The sequence below is a fragment of the Quercus suber genome, unplaced genomic scaffold (assembly GCF_002906115.3).
Source record: "Quercus suber isolate HL8 unplaced genomic scaffold, Cork oak 2.0 scaffold_153, whole genome shotgun sequence".
NCBI lineage: Eukaryota > Viridiplantae > Streptophyta > Magnoliopsida > Fagales > Fagaceae > Quercus > Quercus suber.
In genome coordinates, this window is record NW_027069614.1 from 884764 (window position 1) to 897583 (window position 12820).

The following is a 12820-nucleotide window of genomic DNA, read 5'->3' on the forward strand; positions in this document are numbered from 1 at the left end:
AATTTGTTGTCAATTAATCTAAGTAAGGATATACTTCCAAGTACATACAGATATAAGATGCAATGATATGACAATTACCGAAAAGTTTTTTTTTTTTTTTTTAATTTTTTTTATGCAAAGCTTGTAAGTGTATTCAATCGAGCAAAGAAAAGAAAGTACAACAGAAGGTTCAAAAGGGAAAGCACAGGCGCTACTTAACACAATCAACTTGAATCACTTCCTGCACTACTGCAGGAGAAGCCCCTACCCACACTTCTGAAGCTTTACCATTTCTTGCTAAATGAGCTAGCTCATGGGCAACTCTGTTGTATTCATTTTTCACATGATTGATTTTCCAGCCAGAGAAAGAGCTCAGCAAGGCAAGGATGCCCTGATACAGATGGCCAAGACTGCCTTCGACGAACTTTTCATTAATATCAATCAATATATATATAAAAGCAGAGACCTCATGTTAGAGTGCATGAGGTCCTGTCACGTGGCACTCTAATATTGCATTTAACTTTTTTTCTACCTTTTTTTATTAAGTTTTTTTTACTGTTACCTAATAAATCATAGTAACTTATTTTTACTATTATATAAATTTAGCATGTTTTACCTCTTTTTATTAAGTTTTTTTATACTGTTACTCAATCGATCATAGTAACTTATTGCATTTAACATTTTTTACATTTTTTCATTAATTTTTTTTTTAGTATTACCTAATAAATCATAGTAACTTATTTTTACTATTATATAAATTTAGCATTTTTTTTACCTCTCTTTATTAAATTTTTTTTACTGTTACCTAATAGATCATAGTAACTTATTTTTACTATTATATTGATATGGGTTGTTCTGGACAATTAGACCAATTCGACCAAAAATTATTCACTATAAAATTGATTACCTTTTAAAAGTAGACCAAACCTTATGAAAAACTCAGGCTCAGTTCTTACCTTACATATTATGAACCAAGTTTGACCATTCTCACGTGTAAATCAAAGCAAAAACTCTTACCCTCTTACAAACTCTCTTCTTCCTCCCCCACGTATAGATGATACTTCTAGAAAATCTCATTCTCATGAAATATCTCTTCATTTTTCCCCAATTTCAATTCAATATGCTTTTGTCTATTAATAATATTCTATGCAATTTATGCAAACAAATTTCTCTGTCATCGACCAGTGCAACAAATATATATATAAATCTTAAGATCCCTCAGGTTGCTGAAATAATTGACAAGTGCATACTTCTAAAATTTATAATAACAAAAAAGTCTAACAAAGAGCATATACTAGCTCATAAATGCCATTAACTTAATATTTTCTTTAAAAAAATTCAATGATAGGAATGGTAAAAAAAAAAAACATGATCCTATACAAGAAACACCAAAAATACATGCAAAACAATTTTCATAGAGGGATTTATCTTTAAATAATATATATTTTTTTTTGCTAAATATCTTGAAATAATATGAAGATAATAGTAAAGATAAAATGCATTGAATGAGATCCTACGAAAAAGGTTTGTTAATTATTTCAAATTATACTCATCATTTATGTATAAAAATAATAATAGATCATATTATTTACATATAAAAAATATATATATTAATTTCAAAGTTCATTGCAAGATTTGAACTACTAAGGTATTGCAATAATAAGTAACATTGATATAACAATGGGTTGGTATTACATTTGTGCGTACTTTGTGAAAGGAATGTCAAATTACAAACATGATCATTTTGGTGTGCAAAATGTAAAACAAAAATAAATCTTTCTATCCCAAAGTTAGAGGCACTCACATTAACTACATACCCTCCAAATATACTTCATTTGAATGAATTCAATCTAAAATATGGTTTTGAAAATGATATAGTTGCTAAGATTTTTTATGCGCATTCAAATGATAAAAAGGTATGAAAAAAAAAAAAAAAAGTTATGTTAATTCTTTTTGCTGCACTATTCCAAAATTAACAAAAATAAAAAATTTACAAAAAACTGTCACATCATCGAAATTTAATATAAATGCAAATACCTATGAAAAATCTTAGCGACAAAGTCCAAACTTTGTAAGATCTAATCAAGAATCTCTCAATGTCAATTCATTAGTAATTAACACAAATGATGCACAAAAGGAAAAAATGATGAAAGCTCAAAAATTGAACAAATATAGACGGACTAAATTTCAAATGTTGAAGATGGAGAAACTGATAATGACAACAAGCGTCACCATACCACAATAACAAAGCATTGAAGAAGAAAAAATTTCGTAATGAAGCTTTTTATATTATCACATAATAAAAATCAATAATATAGAATGAATTAATATGCTTTTATCAACTTTTATTATACAATATTACTCCAAGTTGTTTTCATTATTGCTCATTACTTGAACAAAATAATTATAATAGATATATGTGTGCAATTTATAATTGTTACTTTTTATGATGAACTTATTACTAACAAAGTTTTATAATAAATATGCTATAATATATGTATAATATTTTCTAATAACAAATTTACATAAAACATTATAACATTATCCGTGCATCGCTCGGGAAACTTACTAGTTATTAATAATTGCTGCAGCATCTGATTCAATAATAACCTAAGTGATCTTCATGTCTCGAGCAAGCAGGATCCTAGATTCCACAGCGCAAGCTTCCACCCTTGCTACAGTAAATTGGCCTTGAAGGTATTTACAATAAGCAGCTATGACTACTCAGGAGGTGAAGGAGTCCACCTATTATTCTTTGCTGTAGGACTCATGTTCAGTGTCACCCATGCTCCTCTATAATCTTGAAGAAACCTCTTAGAAAAACTCTATATTTGGTTTGGTACTTGGCACTTTGATTGAAAGGCAACTTGATTCATGTTATACCAAATTGACCAAGCAACTCCAAAGAACACCTCTAAGTCTCGATCATTTCCACTCATCAAAATTTTCAATGCAACATCTGAGATGTCATACAGCCCCTACCAGTTCTCAACAATTTTGACTTCCCAATTATCACAACTGATGATTGAATGATGTATTGTCTCAGAGTCAAAACCACAACAAGGACACAAATCATTTTCCCCTATACTTCTTTTTTGTAAATTCACCATTGTTGGAAGGGCATCCACACATGCTCTCCAAGTGAAGATTTTAACCTTTGATGGTATATGCAGGTGCCATACCTTCTTCCATAGGAGTTCCTTTGAGTCTCTATAGGAACTTTCTCCCTCCTTGGATGATTCCACCATATTAAGTGCTACATAGTAGGCACTTTTGACAGTGAAAACACCCCGATTGTTGCCAACCCAAATAATTTTGTCCTTCAGAAGATTATAGCTAATTGGGATATTAAGGATCATCCTTGCTTCAAATGGCAAGAATAGAGACTTCACAAGATCTGCTTTCCATCTTCTAGTATCACAATCAATTAGAGCCAAGACAATGGGGAAATTATCAAAATTTTGAGGAGGGGAAACAACCTTGTACGTTGTGGGGGTAGGTAACCACTTGTCATCCTAAATATGGATCAACCTTCCATTGCCAACTCTCCAACGCGTTCCCCTCCTAACAACCTCTAGCCCTTGCATTATGTTTCTCCTAGTATAGGACGGGTTAGACCCCAAACTAGCTCTAAGGACATCACCATGGGGATAGTACTTAGCCTATATATTCAAGCTACCAATGAATTTGGGTTCATAAGGAGTCTCCAACCTTGCTTTGCAAGCATGGCAAGATTGAACGCTTGAAGGTTTCTAAAGCCTATACCGCCCTTAAGCTTGGATTTGCATAACTTCCTCCAACTCACCCAAGCATTCCTAGATTCTTGACCACGCTGTCCCTACCAAAACCTTCTCATCATGCTTTCAAGCTTGTCACACAGGCCTTTAGGTAGCTGAAAACAACTCATAGCGTACGTAGGAATAGCTTGGGCCACCACTTTTATCAGGATCTCCCTACCACCTATAGAAAGAATTTTCCCTTTTCACCCAAAAAACTTCCTTCCCACTCTTTCTTTGATCTCAGCAAATACTTCATTTCTTGATTTGCCAATGATTAATGGGAGACCTAGATACTTACTGTGTCAAGAATCTTGCATCGGCCCTAGAATATCCAGGGTCTCATATTTCTTTTCCTTAGAGGTATTGGCACTAAAGAAAACTGAGGATTTGTCTGTATTGATTTTCTGGCCTGAAGCAGCCTCATACACTCGAAGAATTTCAATTAAATGTTGGCATTCCTGGCTACTAGCTTTATAAAAAAGCAGACTATCGTCCGCGAAGAAAAGATGTGTGAGCTTGTGGCAGCCTTTACATATTGATAACCCACTCATTGTCTGATTTCTTACAGCCTTGTTTATGAGTGAAGAGAATCCTTCTGCACATAATAAAAACAAGTAAGATGACAGAGGATCTCCTTAACGGAGTCCTTTTGAAGGTATGATGTTACCATGAGCTACCCCATTAATAAGCATAGAATAGGAGACAGTTATTATGCATCTCATTATCAAACCAACCCACTTTTCATGGAAGCCTAATTTTTACATAACTTGTTCAATGACACCCCATTCCACCCTATCATAAGCCTTTCTCATGTCCAATTTAATTTCCATATAACAATCCTTACCATCTCTCTTGTGGTCTAAGTAATGCATCAGCTCAAAAGCAATAAGGACATTATCTATTATTAGCCTCCCAAAAAGAAAAACACTCTGATTTTCTGATATAATTTGGGGGAGAATCAATTTGAGGCGATTAGCTAAGACCTTAGAGATGAGTTTATAAATAACATTGCTTAGGCTAATTGGTCTAAACTCTGTCATTATAGATGGATTGTTAGTTTTTAGGACCAAAGTAATATATGTTTTGTTTACCTCAGCCATAGATATATCAGAATTTAAAACATTTAGGACCGTGCAAACAACATCATTACCCACAATATCCTAGTATTTTTTATAAAAGACAGCAAACATACCATCTGGGCTGAGGGATTTAGTTGGGTGCATCTGTCTTAGGAGTGCTTCAACTTCTTCCTTTGTGAATTGCTTGATGAGATTTTGATTCATTTCAATAGACACCTTTGGTTCCATAGCTTCAACGACCTCCTGTATTTTGTTCGGATGGGATGTTGTATAAAGTTTATTTAATACGATATTGCAACTTCCGCCATGCCTAAAGTAGACTCTCTCCAGACCCCCATTTCATCCATAAGTCTGGTGATAGTATTTTTCTTTTTTCTCTTGGAAGCCTTTGTATGGAAATATTTTGTATTACGATCTCCAAGACCCATCCACTGAACTTTGAATCTTTGTTGCAACATGATTTCCTCACAATCCAACAAATCATTAATCTCCCTCCTGGTTTTGGTGATTTCACTGCCATTGCTTCCATTCTGATCCCTTAAAACCAGATCATTTAAGACTTTCCTTTTCTTCTGAATCTGCCTTGGAACCTAGCCAAATACTGATCTGTTCCACCTTGAGAGGTCAGCTGCATATTGCTTGAGACCAGCTGCTATGTCACATGGGGAATTTGAGCTCACACTTCCAGTCTAAGCATCCTTAATAATATCTCTGCATTCATCTCTTCTTGTCCACATTGCTTTGAGTTGGAATCTTTTTTCGGGCTTTTCTCGGGCAAAGGAATCAGAGATCAAGAGCGTAAAGTGGTCACTAGTTGATTCTACTAGGTGGTGCACTCTCACGTCCTTGTAGTGATTAATCCATTCTTGCGTAGCCAGAGCTCAGTCCAACCGAAGATACATCCTATGCACACCTTCTTGCATATTGCACCAAGTGCATTCTGGACCACAAATCCCTAAATCCTTGAACCCGCAACAATTTATTGCTCCTCTAAAGTCCTCCATCTACCTTTGAGATCTTCGGGTTCCCCCTATTTTCCCCCCATTGATGTAATTTCATTGAAATCATTGAAACATAACCAGGGGAGACTAAACTTTCTGCTAAGAACCTTTAGTAAATCCCACGACTCTTTTCTCTGGTGCACTTCAGGATTTCCATAAAATCCTATAATCTGCCATTTAAACCCCGAGTCATCAGTAACAATGGCATCAATGTGCCTACCCGAATAGTTTTGAATATCCACAGTAATTTACTTCCTCCATAGCAGGGATAAACCCCCACTTCTTCCAGAGCTTGGAACAATTAATCCATTGATGAATCCAACACTCCCTTTCTTCTTCTCCATGCCTTTCTTCTTTAATTTTGTTTCTGACAAGAACACAAAATCGGGATCCCGTCACTGCACGAGCTTGCGCAACTCTTGAACTATTTGAGGGTTCCCAAGCCCTCGGCAGTTCCACCCTACTGCCCTCATTGTTCTTGGCGGTGCTGCCATGTAGCCACTACCATTTCATCAAGAGAGGTTGAACTTTTGTTGTCATGTTCCCCACACACAAGCTTCTAATCTCTTCCTTTAGCCCTTGTAAGGGCTTCAATGTTTCCAAGCCTTTTTCTTTCCAACTCCTAGGCTTTGATTTATCATATCCACTTCTTGGGCCTTGTTTTTCTCCCTTGCTATTTTCTTCAACCTTCCTTTGCCCGTAGCTTTCTTAGTCGCATCTGGGTTTAGGCCCTTCCTTTAGCTTGGTTATTATTATTAACTTCCATCTGGCTTAAGTGGGCTGCATACCTCTGGGTCTTTTCTACTAGGCCCATTTGTTTTAAACTTAGCTGCTGACATGGCATCATCATTCTCTTTGAACAGCTCTTTAACCAAGCTAGTTCTATTTTTGTTCTTCTTGTTCCGTGTCTCCTGACTTTCCTTCCAATCACGTATTGTCTTCTCTGTCCTGTCCCATCTGTCTAAGCTATCACACTCAGAGAAGTTTGAATTTTTGAGCTGTGTTTCTGATTCCAAGACTTTCACCACTGCTAATTCTTGGTTACTATTCCAGCTACCACTTCCATTCTTCCACTTTAAGCCAATGAGTTCAAGATTCCAGCTGTACTCTGTGACTTGGATCTTGTACCATCATTTTCCACAAGATCCGAATTTCTACTCCCGATTGTTTTTCCTTTGTCACCTCCACTTTTGACCACGCCTCTAGCCCTTAACCATTCTCCATATTGCCTCTCCTTCAATCCTTCTGATTGACTCATATGACAATGTTTATCATCATGCCCAATTAAGCCACTTATATAACAGAAAGTGGGGAGTCTTTCATACCTGAACGTGAGCCAACACCGTTCCCCATCCGCATTTGTGATGTTCCCTCCTTCGCGAAAAGGCTTGACAATAGGGATTTCGACCCTTATTCTCATAAACTTTACTTGTTCTGCCTGTAGCGATCTTTTGTCCACCTCAATGACTTTTCCAAGTTTGCCTCCTATATCCTTTTCGGCTTCCTTAGACATGTATTCAAATGGCAAACCCCAAACTTGGATCCAAAAGGGAGCATGGGTAAAAGTGATATTAGTTACTATTAATCCTTTCCTCCACCAATAAAGCAGAAGAAGGTTATTTTCAAAATTCCATGGACCACCTTTTTCAACCCACTCCAACTGACACGAAGAGCCAAATTTATATTGCAAAATGTTGTTCCCCGCCTCTACAATCCTCATATCTAACCCCATTTTCCACGCTGACTTCAGTGTGTTTTTGAGGGCTCTTTGATTCTGTTGATGGTCAATGAGAAGGCACCTAAAGAGGTTTAATGAACATTCTTCCAAAATCTCCAATCTACTGAATCTAGTAACATTTTTTAAAACAATATCTTCCTCTTTTGTGAATTGTAGTTTTTGAAGACCATCCACTACTTCTTGCCCCATGTGATAACTCTGTGATGGCTACTATCCAACCAAGTACAGATGAGTAGGCCAAGAAAAAGCCCTCAAGGGAAGTTCAAAGGGAGAAAGTGCTCGTATCTTTCGAGAGAGAAAAGCTCTTACATGGAAGAGAGTACAATTCTTGAAAAGTTATGATATGAAATAGTAAATAAGGTAATAAAAGGGGATATACTGCAATGGCTCTCTCATAAAAATGAGAGAGCCCTTAAAAAAAAAAAAATGAGAGAGCCATTGTGGTATCTTTTTTAAAATAATAATAAAATTTCAGAGTTTTTGATTAGGTGTTGTTAGGGTACATTTTTTTTTTTCACCTAATTTTATTTAAATACCACATATTTATTTTCAAACACCACTAATAAGTTATTGGGCTTTCCCAAATATTTTTTGCCCTATTATTATGTTAATTACAAATATTTCATATCTTATTATTTAAATTGGGTCACGATATAAATTATCAGAAAAAACCCAAAAAAACTCATATCTCATCTAATTTTAGTGTCATTATTTAGCTGAGCCCAAAACTGGCTTTATGAGCCTAATTCACACATTACATTCTTTTCTAAAGCCCAAGACTACTTATGCTTGGCAATATTTCAAAAACCCAATTTTCATTGGCAATATCAAATGCCCAATTTACATTGGTATTATTAAAAACCCAAGCTAGTAAAAAGTTCAAAATTATCAATATTTGGCAATATACTATATCATAAGTATTTCACTTAAAATCCAATGATTAACAATGTTTAAGTTCTTAAACCTATTACTATAATACTAAAAGCATGTGAAATATATCTTATAAAACCCATGGTAACCATTTATGCTTGTGACACTATTCATTTTTCCAAAACCCATGGCAAACATGTATCAAGCCCATGGAGAATTATGAATTTGTGTTACTAATATAAAAACCCATGGAAAGTTATGATTTATCTTAAACTCATAATATTTATTTATTTCATACCATATTATAAACCCATGATAACTATTTATGTTACGTGACACTAATCATTTTTCTAAAACCCATGGCAAACATATATCAAGCCCATGGAGAACTATGAATTTGTGTTACTAATATAAAAACCTATGGGAAGTTATGATTATTTATTTCAACCTTAATATAAACCCATGGAATTTATATAAGAACCCATGGTCATTGTTTATCTTACATCACAACATTCATAATATCTATTTCCAAAAATCATGATAATTATTCACCTTACAAGCATATTATGATTATCTATAGAAAAAACCCATAAGACAATCACATTATTCCATTATAGTGGTTGCTACCATATTTTATTTGAAACCCATGGATATTGCCTCTATTAAAACTCATGGTAAATATTATCACAAGAAACATTGGAGGTTACTATTTAAAAGCCCCAAAGAAAATATCATTTACAAAATAATCCATGGCAAAAATAGGAGAAACTATTCAAATTGTTGTTTAAAGCCCATGGAAATTAATACCCAAAACCTATCATAAATATTATTTAAAGCTCAAGAATACATTTCATTTTTACTAACAACTAAAGCCCATATGGAATAAAAATCCATGGCAATATATAGTAGGTTTGTCCCTTTTGTAGGGCTCACTATGAGAAAGTAAAATGATAGACCCAAGTGGAGAGGATCACCAAGTCAAAGGCCCACCAAAGTACCTAGCCCTCATAGCCAAGCCTAACATGAAGTCTCAGCCAAAACAGCTCATGTGTGCAAACTGACCCAGCTGGAGAACTCCATTCAATTCTGCCTTCTGCTGGAAGTCACCTCAAGAAGCAACCAAGCTCCTAAACCAAATTAGGAGCTGGCCATCTGTCCCACTGCCAACTCTGACGTGAACAGTATTAGAGGCTGACACCTAAAGGCTAATGGGCAATAAATACCCTTCCTCTTCAAGTTTTGGTTACAACTCAAGGAAGACATACCCAAGACCTCCAAGCTCATGAAATTCTCAACTAAAAAGTTTATTTTATTATTAAAAATGTATGTAATTGATTCATGAACCAAACCCATGGATCCTAAAAGGGAAAATTTGGGAACATGTGGTTTAAAGGGCATAAAGGGATCTCCAACAGAACCCTCTGAAGTGGACTTAAACTTTGACACCTGGCTTGGGGTGTTGAGTCCTACTTTCTAGGGTCCAAATTTCAGTTGCAGCACTAGGATTCCTCTTTAATACCTACCTTAATCCTATTGGCTGAACACAATCTCAGAATTCTTAGCATTTAATGCAAGATTATGCTAATTCTTACCCATGTGTGACATTGCCCAAAGAAGCAAAACAGACCCCAAAGCAAATCTCCCATTTTAGGCCAAATCCTAAGATAATTATATCAGTTATTCTACCCTTGAATCAGTCCCATGTTTTGGACTTTTGCTAATTAATGCTCCCTTAAACTCCCCTATAAAAGCCTAAGCATATCAGCCCACAAGACACCAATTCCCTTTGAAATTTTTGATTTGCTTGCCATTTTGCTTGTGGTTTAGCTCTGCCCAAGCTCACAACTCATTCCTCTTAGCCCTCACTCACTTAGCCTTAGACATTCCCTTTGGTTTTTTTGCATATTCACAGCCCATAAATGCTTCCTAATAGGGGTATGCAAAAACCGAGGAACCGAAAAAACTGCTTCAAACTAACCGAACCAATGCAAAAATTTCGGTTCGATTCGGTTTTGATTTTATTATATAAAAAACCAAAAATTTCAGTTCGGTTTTCAGTGGCAAATTTTAATGCACCGAACCGAACTATATTATTATATATTATTATATTTTATTTTATATTAAATATATATTATAAATTATAAAGTTTGTAATAAAAGCTTTGGGCCTCTTACTTATTATAGATGCTTGGGCCTCCCTTGTTTTATAACTTTATATATACAATTGGGCCTTGTTTATAACTTTATATGATCAAACAAATCACTGAGACCAGTAATCAAATTAATCCGGCCCTAGCGCTTTTTAAACATACAAACATAGCATTTTAAAACCCATTGGCCATTAGATTAATTAACTATAATTAAACTAAGTAATCAGACTATAAAAATAAAAGTTGGAAGCCCTACCCCACATACCCCACACTTTTCACTCTCACACTTTCCCCTCTCACATTCAAACAGCCACAGCCACAGCCTTCACTCCACACTCCCTCTCACACCAATCTGCCTCTGCTACCTCCACTCGCTGCCCTCCCCACGCCACCCTCTCTTCTCGCTGTGACTGTGGTTGTGCGATGAAAATGGCATCAGCAGCAGGGTCTCCACCATCACTGCCACTCCAAGACAACGTTGATGCCAACGCCACCTCTGGGAAGCCAAGGACCATCTCCGCAAAGCCATAGAGGAGCTCCAAATCTTCTTGATCATCGACTTCTCATCTTAAGAGTCAAGACTTACGGTGAGTCTCTTTTGAAAATTGTTGGGAAAATTTAGACCCTAGTTGATAGAATTAACAAGTTTTAAACCCAAGTTATTAATTAGATTTATTATGAATAAAACTTGTTAAAAACAAACAAACATCAATATCATGTCAATATCATACAGCGGAAAAATAAATTAGACAAGATATGATGACTCAGGAAAACCAATGAAACAAACTAGTTTCACAGTAAAAAACATGGGGGGAAACCTTCCCGAAAAGCAATCCACTATAGTAAAGAGAAGTTTCAGATCTAGTACAAAACCTTTGTCCCTAGACTCTACAATCCTCGTAGATGAACTCACAGTAGAAACCTTCTACCGCTTCAGAACCTCTGAACTCTTCAATATAGGAATGCCACTCTTTGATGTTGCACGGATCCCAATACATGACTAACTCCTTTACACGGATCCTAGTACGTGACTCACTCACTAACTTGAGGAAGAAGAATGTTGACTGCTCACTTCATCAACAATGAAGATCAAGAAGCACTTGGTTACAAAATCCTAAGGCGCAAAAGACACAGTAGCTTCTTTCAGAGAGAATAAGGTATCGGTTACCTTTTGCATATATTCTCCTTGTATTCTTATATGACAACCTCTAAAATAAGCTTTATATAGGTCTAGGGTTGTGAGAAAAGAAACCATACACAAATACATAAGCCTGGCCCAAAAATTAGATTTGAAAATTCTGATTTTCGTAACCTCGATAGATACCTCGATAGATAGTAACTGTCGAGCCTCATTAAATCTTGATAGATAGCTAGGTGTCGAGGAGGTGTCGAAAAACTGTCGAGGGGACAGGAGAGCTTTCTTGATCGATCTACTAGCTGTCGAGAAGATGTTGAGATTGCGATAAGAAACACCTTAAGAGCTCGATAGATAACCAGCTGTCAAAAGGTGTCAAGAAGCCGTCGAGCTATCTGTCAGCAAGTGTCGAGCTATCTATCCAGCTTTAATGAACAGTTTTTCTTTACTTGTTTATTGGTCCAATCTTCATGCCTTTAATATTAGACTTGAACAACATATTTCTTGAAGTATTAAACATATCATAAATCAACCTAATTACAAGTAAAGTGTGTTTTGTCAAAGGATTAGCCAACTATATAAAAGAATGACATATGTTCTTAACAAGTGAACCACATATGTCCTAACAAAAATCTTGATATCCTCTCTCTGTTTTGTGTTTTGGGTTTTGTTTAATACTAAATCTGAATCAATAAAGTTAGGGCTTTGATAATAGTGAATCAAGATCAAGATGTTTATTTTTTTCAAGTTTTATATGCAAATAAAGTTAGGGATTTGAAAAAAAATGATAACCCATGTGCTTGGCTGAATCTTTGTTTTGTAGTAACAACATACTAAATACTGCATTTAAAAAAAATAATTAAAAAAAAAAAGCCCAAATAGAAAATTTTTGAAAAAAAAAAAAAAAAAAAACCAAAGGCCCAACTAGCCCAAAATCAAGGTGCAAAAACCGAACACCGATTGAAATTGAAACAAACCGAAACCAATTGAGTTCCAGCTATTTCGGTTGAGAACTTTGCAAACTGAAAATTTCGGTTTCAGTTGGCCAGATTTAAAAAAAAAAAAAAAAAAAAAAAAAAAAAAAAAAAAA

The 12820-nt window shown here is 35.3% G+C and overlaps 1 protein-coding gene across 1 annotated transcript in view; it reads right to left on the reverse strand.

The window, feature by feature from the left end:
* Nucleotides 1-10897: 10897 nt before the first annotated feature.
* LOC111993653 ((S)-scoulerine 9-O-methyltransferase) overlaps nt 10898-12820 on the reverse strand; it is an 11374-nt gene continuing 9451 nt past the window's right edge. Inside the window, exon 4 of the mRNA XM_065777344.1 lies at nt 10898-11154. Within this exon, the coding sequence (XP_065633416.1) occupies nt 10898-11154 (257 nt within the window). The remainder of the gene's footprint in view (nt 11155-12820) is intronic.